At 42.1% G+C, this 23,637-nt stretch overlaps 1 protein-coding gene and 1 long non-coding RNA gene across 4 annotated transcripts in view; one reads left to right on the forward strand and one right to left on the reverse strand.

Moving 5' to 3' along the window:
• Positions 1-19,421, reverse strand: part of TBC1D15 (TBC1 domain family member 15) — a 611,295-nt gene extending 591,874 nt beyond the window's left edge. Inside the window, exon 1 of one of the 3 annotated variants that reach the window (XM_085653851.1) lies at positions 19,292-19,421. In XM_085653851.1, the coding sequence (XP_085509977.1) occupies positions 19,292-19,315 (24 nt within the window). In that variant the 5' untranslated portion in view covers positions 19,316-19,421. Of the gene's footprint in view, positions 1-19,218; positions 19,263-19,291 lie in introns of those variants that run through there. The other 2 variants (XM_085653849.1, XM_085653850.1) reach the window with 2 other exon arrangements.
• A 71-nt stretch (positions 19,422-19,492) lies between these two features.
• Positions 19,493-21,351, forward strand: LOC146855909 (uncharacterized). Its single transcript, XR_014981415.1, has 2 exons — positions 19,493-19,618; positions 20,630-21,351. It is a non-coding gene; the product is annotated as an uncharacterized LOC146855909 (long non-coding RNA).
• Positions 21,352-23,637: the final 2,286 nt, after the last annotated feature.

Consider the following 23,637-nt stretch of genomic DNA (forward strand, 5'->3'; position numbering starts at 1 on the left):
AATATGCTCCTAGAAAGTAAGGTATGGGGTGTTTGTGCGGGGGTGGGGAGTAAACTGAGGCCAATTAAGTAGCATGACTTTCTTTGGTGTTCCTAGCTGCCTTCCTCAAGCGGCAATAATCCAAAGTCAGAACGTGGTCATTCAAGTGACTGGATGCTCGCTATAGCTAGGGACACCATAGTGGTTGGGGGAGGCTCTCCAGACTGTTAAAAAACCTCTCCATCAGCTGATATTGACGTGTGCTTTATTGGCTGCCTTCCAAGATTTTGACCACGAGTGCCTGTTTCGAGTAGGGGCCGGGTAACTCTGAGGAGAGGGGCCTACCAATTCTCTTGTTTCAATCTCCACCTTATAGTAGACCTGCGAGTGCAGCAAACACAACCCAAGAACGCAGTGGCAGGGCTATAACTATGTGATAGCCCTAGCGTGCTGGAAGCAGGGCCCACTGCCCGTGAGAGCGCTGCGGAGGACACTAGCTCCTTGTGGCAGCCACATCCCAGCATATAAGACTAAATCAGCAACGCCAGGAAAGAGAAGCAGAGATGGTGGTACCACAGAAGCGGATTCTTGTTGAGGCCCACGTGACAGGCCACGAGCAGAGACTTACGTAAAAGTGCTCAGGGAAGGGAAACACAGAGCAAGGTAAGGGCTGACAGTGTGATGCTCAGAGGAGGTTACAGGTACCACACTCCCCAAGGGACGAAGGTTTCAGTGCAGCGAACCAACAGCATCGACAACCAAGGGGGACATACAGAGACTTTCCTCCTTAGGAGACACATGATTGAGGGAGCATCCCTTTCTTTTGGAAACCCTGGACAGGAGACATTCTGCCTAGTCTGCACATGTGAAACTGAGGTGATTGATTTACAATCCTGCTCCTGTTGTGTTCATGCGGGTTTAGATGTAGAGGGTAGGCCATCCATATATACTCTACAAGCAGCAGTGGATCATAAACGGATTGCGACTAGCCCCTCTACAATTGCTAGGGACCCTTGCAAGCTGTGTCTGCCTAGCTACGCTGCTACAGATGGGGCTAGTAGAGGGTTCATTTTATGTGGATACAAAAGGTTTCCTACGTGGACTAAACTTTTCAAGGAGCCAAGGCACTAAGGCCTCGTGTTCTCACCCTTGGAGCAAGATGGGGGAAAAGAGCAGGCTCAAAGATGCTAGCATACTGATGGCAAAGCAGCAAGTAACTCGGGCCAAGCTGAGAAGTCATAGTGCTGCCACAACCAACTAGAAGCTATACAAGTTGGACACTATTCTTGTAGCCACATCAGTAACCAAAGAAACACTGGAACACAAATTTGACACATGGTGATGGACTCCGGACTCCTCAAGAATGACCAGCTAAAGATGTCAAGCGTATAAGTAAGACAAAGCATCAGACAGACCTCAAACTGGCAACAGATGAACTTCCCAAGTAAGAGTCGGACCTTAAGGAACGGATCCACTATCTTGAATACGGGGCTGAATACCCAGGGGTGAAAGCAAGAAGGAACAAAATACAGGAGGTCGAGTTACTGCTAGACAAGCCATGGCAATTCCCCTGGATTACTCTGATTGAGATTTGTTGCTACAGAAAGCAAGAGGAAAAGGACATCTAGGAATTAAAATTAGTAAGGTGATTAGCTTTCCAAACTTGACAGCTGCCAAACAGCAGTAAAGAGAACCATTCATTGCAGTGACATGGAGACTCTGGGCAATGAGGATGAAATATGTGCTGATGTTTATGGCCACACTGAAGGACAAATGACACTTGTTTTTTCATAGACTGCCAGGCGATAGGGGACAGGGAAGAAACTTATGCTGCAGGAACAGATAGTCAATAATCAGCTATCAATGGAAACCAACACAAATATAGGCTCAATGAGAAAGGAAGCAAGCAGCGTCAGGTCTAAGAAAGAAGAGTGCGGCTGATGATACTATGGACATGAAAGGAGAGGAAACAACAACTGAACTGGATCAAGCTCAATCCTCATTAAACTAACACAATATGCTAGTAGAAACTTCAGGAGCGGATATGACCGGCATGAGATACTTGCTGATCTGATGGACTGAATGGGACTACATTGGCCACCGTGGTGCCTACAGTTATAAATGACTATGATAGATGCTTGTGGGAAACCGGATCAGATTGTGTGCTGGAGCTTTTTTTCCCTCTCATATTGGCTTAATTTAGTGGTTATTGTCATTTACTAATAGACTTTCGTTAGTTAATTCATAGCAGTTGTCTAACAGTTGTAGGGCAGAGTTGTTGTTGAGCGAAATCAGTTATTGTCTGCATGAGTCGCCAATTGCTAGACAAGGATGGCAGTCTGGAATGCGCAGAAACCAAAACATAGGGTAACCATCGTCCGCGAGGGAACACGGACCCCTCCATGACCGCCTGGGGCAATTATATTTCACTGGTTAGCTATGCCAAAAGCGGTTTAATAAAAATCTGCCCAAAAGTCCTGTTCCAAATTAACAAATCTGTGGTTGACACAGTGGAGCAATGTGTTGTTCTCAATAATAGGCAGTTCAGCAGTGACATAGCCTCAGTAAATTTATATTCATCCAACGTGGATTAGGAAGAATTCCTTGACAGAATAATCAACATAGCTGGCGGAACTGACACATACACTATGGTCAGGAGGTGGACTTCAACTGCGTAGAAGACATAGCAGTCGGGGTGAGAAACCTGTTTAAGCTAACAGTCATGAGGCCAAAGACCACCCACAATTTCAGGGGATGGCTGCCCACCAAAGACTGATAGATTCCTGGAGGAAATTCCATCCGACTGAAAGGGACTACTTTTATTGCCACATGCATGACCTGCATGTCAGGCTCAACAAATTGGTCAACACCACTCGGTTGTAATACTGCAGAGGCTCAGGTGGGCTATGCTCATAACGCTGTTCGACCATAACCTCCTCCTGAGGTCCATGAACAAGAGTAGGCAGAAAGCTGTTATCCCCAGGTGGAGATGGCAAACAGCTGCACAGGAAGATCAGGTATGAACAACATCAATTTGTGATGAAGTGCACAATTATTTTAAGGACAACGGGAGTACTGCTTCCTCTTTTTTGGTAGAACAGTAAGCTTTCATTATGGTCTCTGTCTCTCTCTCTCTCTTTGTCTCTGTCTCTCTCTCTCTCTTTGTCTCTCTCTCTCTCTTTGTCTCTGTCTCTCTCTCTCTCTTTGTCTCTCTCTCTCTCTTTGTCTCTCTCTCTCTCTTTGTCTCTCTTTGTCTCTCTGTTTGTCTCTTTCTCTCTCTGTTTGTCTCTCTTTGTCACTCTCTCTCACTCTCTCTCACTCTCTCTCTCTCACTCACTCTCTCACTCTCTCTCACTCACACTCACTCACTCACTCACACTCACTCTCACTCACTCTCACTCACTCTCACTCACTCACTCTCACTCACTCACTCTCACTCACTCACTCACTCTCACTCACTCACTCACTCTCACTCACTCACTCACTCTCACTCACTCTCACTCACTCTCACTCTCACTCACTCTCTCTCACTCACTCTCACTCACTCTCACTCACTCTCACTCACTCTCACTCACTCTCACTCACTCTCACTCACTCTCACTCACTCTCACTCACTCTCACTCACTCTCACTCACTCTCACTCACTCTCACTCACTCTCACTCACTCTCACTCACTCTCACTCACTCACTCTCACTCACTCTCACTCACTCACTCTCACTCACTCACACTCACTCACTCTCACTCACTCACTCTCACTCACTCACTCTCACTCACTCACTCTCACTCACTCTCACTCACTCTCACTCACTCTCACTCACTCACTCTCACTCACTCTCACTCACTCACTCTCACTCACTCTCACTCACTCACTCTCACTCAAAACAGTAACCTGGGTTAGGCCAACCCTGTGATGGGATAGAGACCAACAGGAAAATAATCCTTGGAACATGAAGAAGAAAGGGCTGGTACACTTGTGAAGCCAGAAACGTTGCTGATTGAGCAGGAGACCGTAGCACATATCACAAATAGTCTGAGAAGTTTAGGATATACCTGACTAACATAACATGTGTATTTGTAAAGCGCACGTACACCCGTAGGTATCTTAGCGCTGAATAACAGATGTTTATTGTTACCCAACTGACTGGTACTCATTTGATCAACTTCAGTTGGATGAAAGACTGAGTGGACCCACCGGGATTTGAGCCTGTGACCATGAGGTCAGAGACAGGCCCCTGCAGTAGACTGATTAGTCCACTGAGCCACCAGACCTGACTATGCTTCATAATGAACATAACATAGCAGCCAATTGCAGCCAGGCTGAACACATTTTTTACAATGAACACATACCTTGACCTGAACACAAGGGGGGGGGGGGGACGACTCCCATAGTGGAAATCCTAAAAGTGACGAGGAGATGGTACATTCACAGTTGGACAATAATAGGGTGTTTGCAGACTATAGCTTGATGTTATATGGCATAGGAAAGTGGCAGTAGACAGAGATATGGGATTACCTCGAAAGTGCAGTTCTAGTGTCAGTCACCCCGACATAGTAGTTATTCTAGGCTCATATAAAAAAGTGTAGAAGTAAAAACTACAACAAAAGGGACGGATAGGAGCAAAACATGCGGCTTAGTTGGCCTCCCTGTCAAATTTGAATTGACGTCCCCGCCATTGGTTGACAACAACACACCACTAAATGAGAAGTCATTGTCCTTCAAAATAAGCAAAGCCCTAATAGCCTTGTTGCCCAAAAAGGGTGAGTCTCGGCAGATAGTGTCATACAGAGCTCTGTTGATGCTCAACAACTACAAAATCATTAGCAAAATACTGGTTAGCAGGCTCCCTCAATTGATGCCAGAGATAATCCACCTAGATCAGAACAGATTCATACGTCCACAAATATAAGACGATTGTTCCAGGTTCTTGATGGCTTAACACCATCAGGGTGGGGAGAAGTTCTAATGATGATAGATATCTAGAAAACATTTAACACACTCCGATAGTTTTACTAGCTGTGATGAGGAAACTATGCCTGGATGAAACATTCCTTAAACGGACCTCGTTAGTATATGCCAACCACAGAGAATGTCCAAACTGGATGGGTGATCTGTGAACATTATGTTGTCAGGAGAGGGACGCAGCGGAGTGTCCCCTCTCCCAACTCCATTTTTGCAATAGCGATGGCGAGGCATGGTGGCAGCAACAAGTGCAGCCTGTGGCTCGTCTGGGTAGTCGCATACGCCTTTGACAGGAATTGTGAAAAATTAAGCGGAATCTACATTGATTTTGCCTCCGACCTAGATTGAACTAATGTTAGAAGATGTACCCTTTTGTGTGGTCACCCTCATTTTTTGCTGGATTTTGTTGCTGGTTTTAGGACTCTGCACACTGGGACACTGCTGAGCAGTGCCCAGTGCATGTTCTCAGATACATTTAAAAACTGGCTAGTCTTCAGATTGGAATATTTAACTTACCTAGAAATTCCTAGTATAAAAGTACAAAAAAGTTTAGCCCGGAGCATGCAAGTTAAATGTCACTAGTGAATTGTAACACATTTTGTGCCACTAAAGTAACCATGTAAAGCATGTATGCAGCCTGGGTATGCAGTTTTAACATCACTTTTTGATACTTATAAGTCACTGCTAAGGTAGGCCCTAATGTCAGTAGGGCAGGGTGCGTGCTATTCAAAAGGAAGGACATGTATTTTATGTTTTACATGTATTGGCAGTGAGAAAACATCCAACTTAATTTTTCACTGTGGAAGCCTGGCTTTCCCATTGCAAAGCACTGGGTTGCATTATAACATCTGAAAATGCTTAACTTTAGTTTGGGAGTAGTTAGAAAAATGATTCAAGGACTCATTTTATTATTAGTTTAAAATGCAACTTAATGGTCAAGTCTAATTTTAGATTACTAAATTACACTTCTAGAGAGTTGTCATTTTCCTGCCTGAGTCAAATGTGCCTTTCTACCAGTGTTCAATGTTACCCAGGATCTAAACGGCTTCTTGATTAGGTATGAAGTGGCTCCCAGAGCTCAAAGTATATTGGTTAACCTTACCCTGACAAGATGGCCATCTAAGGTGTGCCTAGGGACTTATTCAACTTCAATTGATGCCTACCCTGTCACAGGTTGATGTACCTTACACCTGGGCCCGTCTCCTCTATTGTCCTGCTATCCAGCCGGGCACCAATCCCAGTGGCAAAGGAGCTGCCCCCAAGAACATGTTGGTGACCATAGAAAATGGATTGCTAAATTTCCCTGGACACAACTCGAGGGCAAGCACAGGAAGCTCTGCACAAGGGAGGAAAGGTTATGCCATCCAGATTTTTAGGTAGAGAGAGGTACTATGGAATAGTTTACAGTAAAATTGACGTAAGTGCTGCAAAAGTGGGTAGGGTCACCCCTGAGAACTTTTACCTAAATGGTTAGTCGTGGACAGGAGTTTCCCCAACCCACAGGCAGGCAATGGGTATAATTGTGGCAACCCCTCCGTACACTCCTCAGAACACTAATGGACCTGCGTAAGACAGAAGGACTGCACTTGCTGTTGTGACCTGTGGCCTGGACCAGCTTCTACTTGTACCCATGGCCAATAAGTGTACTCCAAGCTGGCTGAGCTCCTGTTAAGCTTCAAGGATACAAAAGCTGCAAAAAGCTCACCTTCCTGAAGAGCCAGGCAGACCATTTCCAACTGGATCTACCCCGAACCCGCTGGTGGTTTCAAATGGAGTGAGTCCTAGCCCCAAGTGATGTTCCTAAGATCCTGGAACCCTTGGCTGGTGTTAGAGTATACACCTCCTTCTCAAACTGCATAAGCTAGGATTTAGAAACTTTTTGCCAATTTTTACTCTCAAGAAGCGATATTGAGACCGGGACCACCTTTGGGCCATTGATGTCAATTTTAAGTCAAAATCTAGAGGGCTTCACCGAGAGCGGAGCAGATCAGCGTTCGTATCCAGGAAGCTCTCAACGTCAGACTTTGCACACTCAGAGCTTTCCTGCATTCATCAACAACTGCACAGGAACTCTGCTCTTTAGCAAACTACTGTCATCGAACCCCAACTTGGATCCACTTGCAGCTTATCACACCGGCCAATCGTTGACAATCACCTTTTCTCCAGAATAATTTCCAAGTCTGAATGTAGCTCTATCACCTGACCTATCTGATCCTCGTATGAGTCCTGCAATCCATTGCAGTTGCCTCAGTCCTTACTCCTGGACAGTTCTAGCGCGACCAGTTGTCTGCTGTTGGGGTTTGGTGTTTTGTGGCACTAACATTTAATTAAAACTTAAAAAATTCATTTAGCCAGCCCCCACTTTTATATTTTTGTCATTTCGGTCATTAAAACATTCTCTCTTTTTATAAATTGGAGTGGGGTTTTTATTGTGTTTTCAACTTTTTAGCTGTTTTGGTACTTCTGAATGCTTTACACATTTTCTTACTTCAAGCCTATCTGAACTGTGTCAGAGCTAAATGGGGCGGAGCTCAGATTTAAATTACTGAAACCTTTGCTCTACCTAACTAGAAAAACGACATTACTACCATCCACTCCAATTAATCATTCACTTTCTCACACAGAGAGATGGACCTTGGCTTCACGTTCATGCCACTTTGATATCAGTATACATTTTTTAGGTCTGGGCATTAAACTAGAATTGCAAAGAGGGAATTTACTTTGTGTAGATTCATAGTAGAGAAACAACCAGTTTATCTTTTCAGTCTAATACAACAGTCTCTCAATAGTCCGTTGATTTATGGTTCACTGGTGTTCGCGCGTTTGTCTATTATCCCCTTGAGAAAGAGTCCTATATCTGAGCAGCTGAATATTATTTTGTGATAACCATACAGTTTTGCACATAGTTGCATATGAGCATTCTAAAAACCAAAACCTAAAGCAGGACTATTCAGGTCAAGAAAGCTTTAGTCGACGATTGTCATAAAAGCATAGAAAATTTATATACATACAAAATACACAAAACATGTTAAAATAATTTAAAACAATAAATAAGGGTATTAGCAAAAAAAGATTTTCAGGGTCTCGGAGGATTTACCCAATCAACATTTTGCTCCTAATCACCCATGCCCTTCCAAGGAACTTAGCGACAGAAATATAAACAAGTGGAATTTCAGCAGAGCGCAAAATACGTAGTGCCACCTTGGCATTTCTAGTACCCAACTGTCGGCACATTGGTTTTAGCCAGGTCTGGCGGGGGATTGTGTAGGATGGACTTTGGAACAGGAGATGGTTAATAGATTCAATAGGTGCAGTACAGCCAGGACAGTTAAGCACGTTAGTCACGGCCCATCTAGATGAAAACTCTCTTACTGGGAGACTGCCTACTATGAATTGAAAATAGAGTTTCCTGTCTAGAGGATTAGTAATGTCATCCCAAAAAGGTGCCAAGGAAATAGTATCTTTGAAATCAAGAAAAATACCAGACAATGAAAGCGGAGCTGTGGATCTGAAAACTCGGGTAGCTACCAATTCCCAGTACAAAGCCTTCAGTGCTTGCTTAGACGGGAAGCTAGCGTTTAGTGGATCCTCCCACAAAGTTTTTAAGCCCAAGTCCTGAAGCGACTCATACAGCCTACGAAGCCACTTGACCTTACGAAAGGTATCCAATTTAATAATATCCATGAGGCCAAGAGCAAAGAGCCTTAGTTCAGGAGTGACCCATAATCGCCGCCAGTATAATATGGGGCTAAATAAGGCAATTAATGCTATTGGTCTCATACCTAGGTCATAAAACAGGGGGCAAAGGGGAGTGCTCTGAGGTAGTTTAGTAAGATTTCGTAGAAATCTATTTTCAGAGGTAGATAATTTGTGAACATTGTCAAAGCCCCACAACTCGACTCCATAGAGCGCGGCACCGACCACTTTGCCATCATACACCCGAAGTGCAGGGTCGATGGGTTTTGTCAGGGATTTGGTATGTTCTTTGCTTAGCGCACCAGAGAGTTGGGAGTGTTTAAGGGATGCCAACTCTACTTGTTTTTCCATCCCAAGTCATGTTGAATGCAAATACCTAGGTAGGTAAAATCATGAACCTGGTCCAATGGCATATTATTCATATATATTTTGCTTTTAAAAGATTTGGACTGGTTGAAAGACATAAATTTAGATTTTAAAACATTAATTTCAAGCCCGCGGGCAAAACAGAAGTCCGCAAAGATACATAAGGACTTCTGTAAACCACTCGGGGTTTTAGAAATAATAAGACAATCGTCGGCAAACATTAAAATAGGAATTTTTGCACCTGCCAATGAGGGGGCATCAACATTTGCATCTGTTAATAATTTGGCCACATCATTAATATACAAGGAAAATAAAGTTGGCGCAAGAACGCAGACTTGCCTAACCCCCTTCTGGATAGGAAACTGCCTAGTCACTTGACCAACACAACCCCATCTAATCTGCGCAGTTGTCTACATGGAGTCTGGCGATTAGGGAAATTAAAACAGCTGGCATCCCCATCTTATCTAGGACAGCCCATAGGGATGCCCGAGGGACAAGATCAAAGGCTGCCCTAAGATCAATGAAGGCAGCATATAGGCTGTCATCCCCCAAGTAAACAACCTTCCAATAGAGCATAGCGAAATGCAGCACCTGGTCAATGGTGCTTATTCTAGCTCTGAAACCAGCTTGTAAGTGGGAGAGAATTGCATTATCTAGAGCCCAATCCAACACTTTGTTCAAGATCAGCCTACCTAGAATCTTTTGTGTGGTATCAATCAGGCTGATTGGACGATAATTTGCAGGGAGGGACTTGTCCCCTTTCTTGACCACCGGAATAATTTCAGCACCTTTCCAGGAAGTGGGGATCGGGGCACCTCTAGCAATCAAGTTGACTAAGATTAAGATATAGTTTCCCCAAGATTCGCAGTTACTCAAAAAGATATCAGCAGGGACTCCATCCATCCCAGGGGCCCTTCCAGGAACCAAAGACTTAAGAGCAATAATAACATCACCCGGGGTAAAAGCGTCTTCCTTATAAAAGGTAAATTGGTAATTAGAAGAGGGGCACATGTCTTCTTCAACAGCATATAGGAACTCAAAGTGCTTGACCCAGGTATCTTGTGAAACCCAATTTTGGGGTTTATCAGGGTTGCCCCCAGTCCCCCATCTAACAACAGACCAAAAACGTCTCATATCCTTTTGGGCACCTGCTTCCCTGAGTTCCTGCCATCTTTGGAAATCCCACGCTCTCTTAGATTTAAAGATAGATTGCTTGTAAGCATATCTAGCAGAGCGAACTTTAAGACTGTCGCCAGATTTCAGTGCGGTGACTATTCATATATTACGCTCACAGACCTTAGTGCCGGGAGATCTCTTCACCTATATAATAGACTGGTGGCTTCCAACCCAAAATCTGCAGTGGTAGCACTAAGGGAAGCATATTATTATTGTTAATTGCGATTTGTAGAGCTCATAATCACCGGCAGGTCTCTAAGCGCTAAAGAGAGAGTAGCTATGGCCCACCCCAGTGAGTGACTATTGGTCTCCAGTTGATGCGCATGATTATGCCCAGTGTTCTGTAAAGAGGAGTCTGTTTTTTCTAAAAGGGAGAAGGGATTTTTCCTTACAAAGGTTTCCTGGCAGATTATTCCACAACTGTGGGATCGAGACCGGGAATGATCGCCCCCCCCCCCTTTGGTCGTTGTGTTGAAACGTGGACAGGACCAGATGTATCCACACAGTCTCTACAAACAAAACAGACTATCCAGAATTTACATAGCTTTGAGTGGTCGATACCCATTATTCCTCCACATTTGAGCTTGTCGTCAAGAAAAGCTGACCCTACACCTAAGCTTATTATGGACTATCTTCCAAAGAACCCTGTAACAGGGTTGACGGCTGTCCTTTTAATATGGCCGATGGAAAAGACCCTGAAGATCCTGGGCCTTGTGTTCCAGAAGCACTGACGTTATTGGCTTGGACGTCAGCACCAGGAAATGGAAACAGAGGCAGCCTGGAAACGCGGAGAGAGAACTCTCAGGAGAAAGCCGGGCTTTTAGAGTCATGCGTGAAAGGAGAGTTCGGGACAGCAAGGAGTGCGAAAGGAGAGCTCGGGATGGCGAGGAGCGTCATCAGGCAGAGGAAAAGCAGGACACCTTAGACAAGGAAACAGGGAAGTGAGCCAGAGCAAGAGCCGCCAGAATTGCAATCTCCAAAAACCGAAAAAGGGAGAGGAGACCAGAGGACAGCCAAGTCTGCCCAGAGAAACAAGGCCAGTTACTCGCAGAAACCACGGCTCCAACCCCAGGTAGTGGCACCAGGCAAGTTCCACGTTGGAGTTTCCTTGGTCAGTGGTGGCAATATAGAGGCCAGTAGACTGACGGTCTACCCAAAGAAAAGAGGGGGGGGGCAGAGACAGTTAAGAAAGGGAAAAAACACTCACAGTAACACACTGATTTTTAGGTCTCGCCTGACCCAGCGCATGCGCTGGTCTGGCGAGACTTATTGAGAGGGCTCCAAAAAGTGCTACCAGGCCAGCCTAGAGCTACAGTGCATGTGCGCGGGCACGCGCGCCTCTTTTACTTTCACTTACGCGGTTGCACGGCCGCTTTGATGTTTGATCGCTCACTTTTGCGGCCGCACGGCCGCTAGGCATAGCCAATAGGTCTCGCTTTTGGGACCTTATAAGTGTTTAGTTATGCAACTGTTGCATGGCTAAACACTTATAAGGTCCCAAAGGCGAGACCTATTGGCGATGCCAATGCTTGTTCTGTTTGAGCCAAAAGCCACAGGTGTTGGTGACTGTCTCAAAAGAGGACAAGAATAGACTCTCAGTGAGTTCCTTTCTTTGTTTTTCCACCGAGGCATTATTGTCACACACGTATGAATATTTAAATCGGGAGGACAAAAGTAGCCAAGTCATGCAGTCCCTGCAAAAGTTGTCAACATGGAGAAAATAACCAGTTTACAACCACTTCAAGTGGAACCATTGAAGAAATAGACTTGTACGGTTTCGTAATTTGCATTTCCTTTTCTGGTCCCTTTTCTAAAGAAAAGAAAAAAAGGACACTAAAAAACAGTAAAACCCCAGTAAAGGAAGCTTGTGGTCATCTTTGCTCGCTTTACAAACCCGAAGGATAAAGCTTATGTAACCCCCAAAACATCATAACTGCTAAATCTACTAGTGGAATATGCCCTAGTGTAGTATTCCCTAATGGAATCCCCTGTGGAGCCCTCAGTGGAAGCAGAATTCATTAGTGAACATTTATTCCTATCACATAGTGACATTTTGGAAACAGGGTTAGGATATTGACGTGCAGACACTGTTCAATGGACAAAAATTCGACTGAGGCTTTACCACATGAGTTGGGGACTAATACAATTACTGAGCTAGATAGCCAGTTCCTTGTAGCAAGTTCTTCATTTATACATGTGTTCGTGTTACCAGCTGCATTCATATAACATATGAAGGAAAAAGGTCCCTTTGGGAGTATGACCAGTAAAGAGTCTGTCAACGCAGACACAGGCAATCATGGAACTAGTTTACTTTCTGGTTCTGCTAATTCGGTTTGTTTTTTTAACTCTACCAATGACAGAGTCTGCCATTCTCAAAAGAGAGAGAAGAAAATGTTAAAATACAAGATAATATAAATGAATCACAAAGGTTTTTGAGCTCTGGTTTATCACTACTTGAGAAGTAAAAAATTGTGTCAAATCATAATTCAAACATAATGATGCACAATTTGCGCATTTTGGCATCTCCAACTGCTGCAATTGATCATATATTGCAAACTGCCTTCAAAGGGTCAGAGCAGCAAATGAAAATCCTTCTGCAACGTATAGAGTGTCAACTACAACACAAACAAGGCCAATAATTTTAGTTCACTCTTAGTGTAATACAGAATGGTCAATCGCTGCAAATGATTTGACTACAAACATGATAAGCCATCGACATGATGTGTCACCCATTCATTGTTAATATTGGTGAGGACAGCTTCCTTGCAGAGGACTCAGACACGCTAAAGAGGCTCAATATTTTGTAACAAAAGGAAAACACTCAATTAAAACACATTTTGCCCAAAGTAAAACAGGGTACCACCACGAGGAGTTAGGAATTAACTACAAATTTTTAAAAAAATGTTGATGTTCTCCGAGGAAGCAATTATGTACCTATAAACCCAAAAGAGCCAAATCACACTGAAGTGTCCCCAAGGGATAAAACAAGAAAGAAAAATATACAGGGATCAACACAGAAACAGCTATTGTGTACTCCATTAAGACTTGGTTAAAAGAGTCATAAACTGTCATCAACAAGGATGTGGCATCTGAAACCACCAATGCCCATCAGACTTTTTTTACCAGGGAAAGAAAATCTTTTGACAGCAATGCCCTACAAATTATTAAGTCAATCACAATGTTTAAAAAGTGAAAAAAGGAAGAAGAGGAGAGGTGCTATCTGCTAGCTAAAAAGCCTTTAAATCTACTAAAGCTGCTTTAAAAACTGCTTAAACTGGAGACAGTACAACGGGTTCACTCATACCCAAGCACCCTAACTTGGCACTGTCAACAGCATAGACACCTAAATCAGTGGCAAAAATTTCTAGCTCCGAAAAAATCGAAGCGACTTTTAAATAATAGTTCCTATCCCAGTCCCTTGATGAGGAATGGATGGTGAAGACATGCCTTATTTTTAATGATCTATTTCCTTGTGTGCAAGTATTTAATCCTGTGAACAGATCCATACTGTTAATTTTGTTTTAGGTCATCCTATCGTAGAGGACTAATCCCAATATTAATATAAAAAGAGCTGAACCTAACTTACCAATTGGTGAAAGGAGTAAGTCATTGTAAAGATCTAAAGTTTGTCAACTAATCCTCAAGAATATAGATAATTTCTGCATCATGGATCTAAATGTGCTACCTCAAATGATTCCACTTGCTGACTGGCAACATTGTAGGTCTTGTGGTTTTTTTTATATATTTGTAAAGAAACAAAGGTCCTTCAAGTGTTAAGTACAGAAGGTGTTAATACAGAGATACGATGAGGTCTATATCTGCTATCCAGGTGGAAACGTTTTTGCATTTATTAGGTCAAAGAAAAAAAAAGGGGGGGTTGTATTGGGAGAATAAACAGGAACAAAGTCATAAAAACTTGCGACATAAATGAAAACACAATAGTCCGGTCACATACTTTAAGTAACTATGCTCATATATGCAAATGAATAATTACAGCAATTTGTGTCAAGGTACTGTAGTCGACAACGTTTAGATCCCTTAACCATATATAAAGGATCATCATCAAGATACAAGAGGGTATGCCTGAGAAAGAAATGTGGGTTACTCTGTGTGTAACCCAATGCCTGCAAGAAGGCACCACTGTGTGATCCTTCTCTTTCCAATACAGTGCTAGACTCCGGCCTGGGCAAGGGGAGAATCTATTCAGAGGGGCTCCAATCAGCAACAGCAGATACTGAATATTTTGTATGGGAAGCAGGGAAAAATAAAACAGGCACAATGGCCAACACGCAAACCTCTTCGTCAATAATTGGAAGCTCCAGGTCTCAGAAAGGGGCTATAATATCAAAACAATAATAATATCACAAGTAAGGCAACCTCCAACAGACGGGCAATTTCCAGAAGCATGAAATACTGCTAATAACTGACAATCAGAAACCACAACAAATCTAAGGAAATTAGGATATGGCCCAGTACATGTCAATTGCAATCTCTGCGAGATGCGAAAATTGGCCCCCGGTCGAAAACAACCTGTGACATTTTTTAGGGCTGCACAAACACAAGCTAATAATGAGGCATTCCACAGAGAGGAAGTCACCTCCACCTCAAAGTGACAAAGCTGGAGGAAATGATCAAAACAAAAGATCAATATTTTATAGAAGGCACTAACCAGAAACAAAATATGTATAATCAGAAGTGAGGTAAGCATCCTGGTCTCATTTCTCTTTTTTTTATTACTGTTTTTATTTTAAATAAAACCATTGCATCAATTACAGAGTATTAATGCGTGGCAGTTACATAGCAGCTGTCATAACCATACAGCAGCAACTGCAATGTCAGTCAACGTAAACAACAAAGTATCATTAAATATTTACACTATAATCAGCAGGGTAATCCCTAGTGGTTTCGATCTCTACCTTTGTTGAGCTGCTTCTGTGTTTTTCCATATTACCCGACAAAAAATGGGCCATACACGTTGTGTTTCTTAACAGTGATAGCACTTCACCTCATTGAGACTCATCCTGCTCCATCCTTCCCTCCTCCCAACAACTCGGTCTAGCGTGTGGTGTCCCCTACCCCTGCTGCTTCTCTGGCCATCTTGTATCTCCAGTGCTCCATACACTGAGTCCCATCATGCCAGGAATCCTCCGCTTGTTGTAGTGCCGGGCTCATGAGCTTCCTACCACTATGTGTCTCTCACCCACTCGCAGTCCCCATGCATTACCTTAAGGTCATACCACTGGTGCTCCCAAATATTTCAAATTTCTGCATGCATCCTAAGCCTTTGTAAATCTCTCTTTCCATCCTGATCTCATTTCAGATAATTAATAATTTAGAAGTCTTCCATTTGCTACAACAGTTTAACACGTCAATTGTAAGATAACATATTACCGTGGTAAGATTACTGGTTCTGTCAAAGCCAAAAATTAAAAATAACAGTTTTGAACAACAAAGGTATTAAATATTTGTTTGCCATCTGCAGGCACTCCAAAAAATTATTCAATGACAGCAGTTTGTTCATAGTCTAACTCTCCCTTCCCATTGAGTAATGTCCATAATCCAAGGCGGATAGTTCACTAATTGAGACTTGGACCTACTTGACCTCTATCTTAATGACTTGTAGAAGGAATTTAGTTATTATTTAAGATATTTATGACTAAGGTATGCCTATGAGCTCTGAAAAGTTGTCAACCTCGAGAAATATTTAGTAGAATTAAGGATCATAGCAGGACCCCGTTTTGTCTATTGTTTAGGTCGAGCCAGGGGAGCGCATGCGCTGCTCTGCGAGGCATGCTGTATTCAGTATATGGGCTATCAGGGACTTTGGACATGCCCAGTGCCTTTGGTTGGTTAGTTGACCTGTTTTTTTAAATTCCTTTTCTCTGGTTGGTTAATATTGTGCATCTGTCCCACCTTTGGTGCTTAGTTCCCTCCCAGCAGACATCACCAATTGATTCTATTGGTTGGCCAGCTACGGCAATCTCTTGACTCCTCGCACGCACGCACACACACTCCCCTCCCATGTGCAAATGCAGCATCCATCCATGTCGTTATCTGGAAAGGGAACATTGAGGCTGTTTTGTATGAGTCACTGGCCTGCTGAAGAATGTCATGGGATCCCGGAGGTAAGATCAACATTAAGCAAGCATTTGCAATGCAATAGGTCTCACATTACTGAAAGTTTGATTTATTGGCGTTGCAAATAGTAATGCAATGGCAACAGCTCAAATTTTCAGTAATGAGAGACCTTTTGCAATGCAAATGCTTGTGTATAACTAGTAATTAAAGTCTCAATCTTTTGCCTGGAAGAAGTGCAAAATTATAGCCACCGTTCAATTGAGATCTCTGCAGATAACTTTGCATAAGATAGCCCTATCTATATCTTTGATGTAGTGAAAGCACGAAATAGACTTTGTACTAAGATGGAATCTCTGCGGATAATTTGTCAGAATTCTCAAGCTTTTTTTAGAGAGTTATTGGGATATCGTTATCACAGTATATAAAAACACGCGCATATACATCTTAGCATGTTCATGAGTATAAACATCCTTGCATGATCCTATGAATGACAAGTGTCAATGATATGTGCCAGTCAAAGCTAACGAGTAATTCCATTCAGCATTCTTGTTCAGGCTCCTATGCACTATGCCAAATTTGATGATGAGGGCACTCTCTTTTTGCTGAAGTTCCAGATTGCTCCCACAAGGATGTTGTTTCAGTTTTTCCAGTCCACAGAATGAAAAGATGCGCTGGGAGCAAAACAAGTGTTGGCTGCCTACAGTGTACCACTAAAATGTGTCACTTTCTGTTGGAACAACCTCCGTTGGGTCAAATTTTAAAAGTCCATTACAGATAAAAAGAACTTTCAAAAAGAATAAACAAAGTCTTAACATTTCTTCAACTTTGGGTAGACACACTAGATTCCTTCTACAACTCCAAAAGATGATAGCAAGGAGTGTGCCACACCAAAGATACATGGATCAAGGAATTACATAACCTCACTATACACATCAGTTTCAAACACATTAATTTTCACAAACGGATATCCACTTTACGATCAAAGAAGTGTTTTCCAAAATAAAGGTTTGTTTGGTTACGTTGAGCTGTAAGTAACGTACGACTGCACACAGAAGCAAGGTCACCTGCTTATCAGAAGCAGATCAGAGGTGTCACCAGAACAAGCTTTGCTGGAGGCTCACGTCATACTCCAGCTCCCAAAATAATCTAACCCGTTTGAAAGTACCCTGTTAAGTACAATCACCCTGAAGTGATGTTTTAAATTATACCAAGAGGATTTTCAAATAAAATGTGTTGCGTTTTCATGCATATAACATACAAAGGCTTTTCATTTCTACACTGGCAAACCCTTTCTTTCTTTTTGCCATAATCTTCAGAAAATATTGGCATAACTAATGTAACCTGGAATTTATTTAATTTCATTTCATACAAGAATGGGGATCACGTCAGTTCCTGAACGATCCGGTCTCTCTGGTCAGACCCACGGTTTTCTACTTTCAGCAGGGAAGTGGGCAGTAGATATACACAAGATGGAATATGTGCAAACGTTAAACATTTATGTGATAATGGTCTCCTGTTCTGACATTATATTTAAAGCAATTTTTGCCATACTAGTTGGAGACCTTCAAGTGGACTATATTCAAAAGAGCAAGCTATTTACTTTACAAATGACTGGAGGAAGCTTGCCTCTCAAAAAATAAGAAACTTGATGTTCATAGTGTAGGTTAAAGTTTTTTTTTTAAGTTAGGGGTATTTGATGAGTACAAATCAAGTATATGATCAATACATATGTGATATAATTTCTCTCGCACAAAATTGATTAATATCTTGGCACATTATTCCTGGGGCAGCGCTATCGACTGGGCAGCAGGTGCAGAGGAACCGTGGACCAGGGTGTGAGGGCTTCACTGCAACCCAATTATGGCCGTCTTCTTATCAACTGAGCAGTTAGCGGAAGGCCTCATCTTCTATTCCTTGATTAAGTTTTGTGTTACCTTTGCCCCGCCGCCTGAAGCCTTTCAAACCGGTAGCCCACAAAAAAGGCAAAGGCAAATAGTGTTTTGTCAGCGAGCCCACTGAAATCAATGTCGATGGCCAATATTTTGGCGGGGGTAAGAAGAGATCTGCGCACACACAGCGATTAAAGTATGTGGGAGGCATCTGGCATATACAGAGTATGACGACGAGTTCAGCTTAGATGACGCCCTCCTAATGAAAAGATTTGAGAAGTATGTTGGCATAATATGCACAGGTGATATTTTCACAAATACTTTGGAAGTGCCAATAGGCACAGCAATATTGAATTTTCCTTTGGCGTCCTTATGCTCGGTTAGCTGACTGTTCTGAAATTCAAACAAACACTGGACGTATTATCTTTGGAGAAGACAGTTGGTTACCAGGAAGTATTTAGAGAAAGAGAAAGCCCGCTTCTCTGCAACAACTACACTAAATATACGAAATAAAAAATATAGAGCTATTTTTTTTTAAATACATAAACTTCAGAATAACGCGTTTTCGAAAATCTCATTAAACGTAAATGATCCGACGAGCGACTGTCGACAGGTGAACAGTGTGGTTGCGCAATTTCGTGCACACCTGATCGTTCCTTTCACTATACCACGGTGCTAAGTGTGCACATTGCTCAAGATACTACCTTCGTAGAGTAAGATTAATTTTAAAAACAAAATGCCCAGTCCCTTGCAACGACATTCCAAAACTACCGATACCACCCAATGCATTCAAAATAATGTTTTAAAGCGGAACAAACATAATTTAAGCGTCAGTGCCCCCTTTAAAAACTTTGGAGGTTGAAAGTTATGCTAACACATACTGCAAGACTATAGCATCGCTCGTCGTCCTTCGCAAACACTACAATTGCTGGAGCTTGCTCAGGAATTTTAAACAGCGCACCCTGCAACTGGTCATCGAGAAATAGTACACGTCAGAAGCAAGATTCTGGTTTTCCGGGCACTGCATCAGCTGCCCGAAATACCTACTGCATCTAGCCCGAATGTCCAACTACCTTGATCATACTTTTCCCTTTAGCCGATAAGCTCGTTGCAAGCGCGCTATCAATGAAAGGGGTTTGGAGTTACCTTTCCAGTTGTTGGGGTCGCCATGTTGTTAACTAGTGTTTACGATGACGTCGCACTTGAATCACGTGCACCACATGGTCCGCCCCGGAGCCGTTACAATGAATGCGGTAGGAGCTGAGCCTTAAAAACGCGGCCATTTGAAGGTCAGGCAAAACGCATTGGTCTATTATTGCCTGCCGGCCACCGTGATAACAAGCGTCTCCTTTCAATCTTGTTCTCACACTCGGCTACACCCGACATCTACGGTTTAACCCAATTGAGAGACGATTGAGGTTGGACCCTATGGAGATAGAGGCAATAATAGCCATGTAGATTTTTCACAGCCTGGTGGGTAGAAAATCTAGATTTCGTTAAAGACACTTCAGGCTAAAAGTATTCAAAACTCCTTTTATTGCCCGCTCACAGCAACAACAATAGAAATAATTTAGATCTTTAAAACCATATCTGACAAGGCTTTAGATTGCTATATGTGGCATTTTCATAATTTCAGTATAATTATGAGTGACATTCAACAACTATGAGTGACACTTCCTCATGAGCAAAAATAGAGCTATGAAGATGAGGGAAACATAGATATTAGGAATTACACCCATTCGAGCAACTAGAAACTCTAAGAAGATCTTAATCCGCTGCAAAGGACCTGTGCTGCTGGGAAATTCCATCTGTAAGAGAGTGTGCATACGACCGTGATTGTACAGAAGCAGCCTACCCCTCTAGCGGTCTCAGAAGGATAGAATATAAAACTACCATTTGAAATGCAAATTGGTCTCACATTTGTGAGAGAGGTATTGGTGCTGTAAATGAGATTGTGTGTCAGTGTAAATATGGGAATGGCATTTTGTGTGGTGGAGTGGTATGTTGTGGAGTTTAACTATGTGGTGTGCTGTTGAATTATGTAGCATGATGTGGTATGTTGAAACTGGTGGAGCAGGTAAAACAAAATTTTGTATACCTTCTCTATTTTGCATGATAAAATACTAATTACGTAACTCTTCTAAATGTTAACTTGTATAAACTGGTTTGAGTGTTAACATTAATCAACCCTGCACCTTAGTAAACACAAATTACACGTGGGACTAAATGCTAATTGCATGGCAAATAATTCAATTGACTAACTATGGTACACATATTAATTGTAGCATGTGTTGTGATAGAAATTGCATGATTTATGTTGCTTTTGTAATGGTTTGCGTTCCTGGTATGGCGGAATGGTGAGTACTATTGCTTTAAATGTTGCTGTAAACTAGGAAAATTCTAACATAATGGGATTAGTGTGGGTTTAAACATTAGTATCTTCATTTCCGTATATTAATTACTTTTATGTTTGTTTTGCTTAAGTTGGCATTCGGGCCTACTAGGCCATGATATTCAAAATGGAGTTCTGAAGTGGCCACCGTCGTATGAGCACGATGTCTACTGCGCAGACTCGGATGGCTCTGAAGATCTCCAGGCGTCCTCCGACTAGGGCACAGTGTGACTCGTCGAGGATAGGAACGTGGAGGACTGCCAAAACTCAACTAGTGTGAGTGACAGAAAAGACAATGGCAACCTGTCCTTAGAGGCCTGCATATTGATACTTCGGACCCTTTCGCATGAGAACTGTCCAAACCACAGGATGACATCTTCGATTTCATGAGAACCAAGGAACTATGAGAACCACGTCCTATATTGCAAATTTTAGTAGCTTAGCCAATCAGAGTCATTCCAAATTCAGCAATTGTTGCATGTTACCCTAAAATTTATTATAAAAGGGTGTTAATAGAGAAGAGACTAGTGAGTGCGTTCCAGAAGTGTAATCCGAATCTCCGTTGATCGATTTGCTTGCACGATTGTCTGGTCCTTTGGATATCTTTGGGACTGCGTCGTGCCGAGCGGAAATAACTTTTCTCCGGACTAATTTGGGTCGTAGCCTGCATTCAATTGGATGGTCATACTAGAAGGGATTTGATTAATGCAGGGCTGACAGGTTTCGGGAAATGGTCGCCAGTATCAGAAATTAGGTCAATATAATTGTCATGCTAATTTGTGCCATGTTTATTAAAACTTCTGATTGATTATAATGCTGATTATGCCAATGAGGGTGAATTTAATTAGATAAACTAAACATTTATTAACTGAAAATGAGTTTGTGATTCTTTAAAGGGTAATTATTAAAGGTTCTGAGGCTTTAAATGTGTTTTAGCTGGTTCTAAATCACCATCAACCAGTCCAACTAATTGGTCCATCGACCAAGTGGTGGAGTGCCTTGATGTTAAGGTTAGGAGTCTATCGATGCTAAGGGTATTTGTATTATAATGTAAATAACTTTTCTTTCTATAGGTAATAAGGTACCCCCACATGTCCAGTGCTTCTTCCCTTCTGTGTGCAGATTCGGAGTGAGACGTATGAGTGTTGGTGTTATGGGCCCCACCAATGGATGCGTGCGTGAATGAATTAGTGCGATGACGGATCTGTGACGCAGGGAGGATATGTAAATTTGCCCTTCCCGCTGGAGCAATACTTCGTAAATACCTCTGAAACTTGACCCGTGAAAGTAATTCAAAGGATAGATGCTGTAAGTTTCGCAAAACTGTAACCACCACATAAGAGTGAAAGGTCAAATGAATTACCCTGTCTGAACAAAAACCAAAGTGCCTGAAATACGTTCTGGTTTGGCTTTCCTTCTTAACCATTGTGAAGCATATTGTTGTTCAAACAGTAATACTATTTAGTCAAAGAAACGTTATTTTCCAACATAAAAACATTTACCAAGTTAACATATTTGTTTTTGTATTGTTTAGATCAGAAACACAATGGATCTCTAACAATTATTGTAAAGTAGCTGAGAATGAATAGGCCCCAATGGTCTTTTGCAAATTAGTGTAACTGTAACAGCATGTGGTTAAAAAAATGTTAACTTTCGCGTGTGAGTGCTCACTCCACAGTTTCAAAAGTTGGGAGCATAGATAATGAACAAAGATCTCCTGACAAGACAGCCAAATGTTTTGAGTGTGGTTTTTCATAAGAAAAGGAATATTAGAATCTATCTGCATGCTGGTCAGGCTTCCTGGAGGAGCACCACCAATTACATGACTGCGTTGGTCAAAAACACTGACGAATGTTCCACCGAAGCGCGAAAGTCTAAACTAAATCCAGAATACGCAATGCAAATAATACCTTCTATATACTTTTCCCACATGTTTAAAATGTGCAAATGGCACAATATAAGCGCGTTGGTTTTTTTCTGTTAATAAATGTTTTTCTTCGTTACAAGAATGTGATTGGAAAACTAAAAAAAGGCAACTTCTCCCACACACCCTGGGGTATTGAAAGTAAATAAACTTATCATCTCTTGCAAAAGTTGAAATGCCAGTACGGAAGCCCAAAAGTGCAAACTAAATACAGTATAGAGGAACCCAATCACACTGCGCACAAATATACCATGTGTGTATGATGTGCAAAAAGCATAAGATGGGTTTTTTATTTTGTACACAACAAATATTTACACCATTCCTTAAAGAGGATGTGTGGAGTATTTAAACACAACTAATTTAAAGATTTTTGTTAAAGATAAAGCCATTATATCAGTGCTGTTTTCACCAAAAACAGACCTCAGGAGCTGAAGGGGGTGGGGGGGCAGTCGATTGTCCCCTAAAGATTATTTTCAACACAGTTCATTTTATTGCAAGGAGTGAAAAGGGGGAAAAAGTTGTTCTCTCAGATGCATATTTCCTTTCAAAGGTGAGTGTGGTATAGGGTTGAGTGAATAACAAATATCACAGGATACTAATCAAATCAAATCATGGATATTTAATAAGCGCAAAGAAGAATCCAACAACAAGAGAGAGAGGTTAAAAAACACACTCTTAGTCCCCCTAACTAACCAGATCTGGTAATAGTTATAAAAAAAATCTTTTTTAACAAATTGGTGGGAGCCCAATGATGAAGCATGTCACCAACCAGGTTGGTGAGGGAGGGCTCTTTTAACAAATCTAATTGATTTTTTGTGTACTGGCTTCACTTTCTCTCCTCCCTTTTTTCGATTTGCCCATACTCTTTTGTTGTTTAATAGTATTTAATAAGCGCAACACATCACCCGAAAGTCTCATGGTACTTTACTGAGGCTCAAAAGCTTGGTCTGGGCATTTGCCGGCTAAGAGTCGAACAACCAGGTTTTTAGTTCCCTATGGAAACAATTGTGATCTGAAATGACACGTAGGTGTAAAGGTAATTTGTTCCAGAGGGTCGGTACAAGAAAAGAGAAAGATCTCCCACCCATTCTAGTGGTACGAATTTTAATGGGTGTTAGAAGCGATTTACTGCTGGATCTTAAAGTCCTGCAGGGAAGGTACCAGGTAAGTTTCTTC

This window comes from Triturus cristatus, chromosome 4_1 (genome assembly GCF_964204655.1).
Source record: "Triturus cristatus chromosome 4_1, aTriCri1.1, whole genome shotgun sequence".
NCBI lineage: Eukaryota > Metazoa > Chordata > Amphibia > Caudata > Salamandridae > Triturus > Triturus cristatus.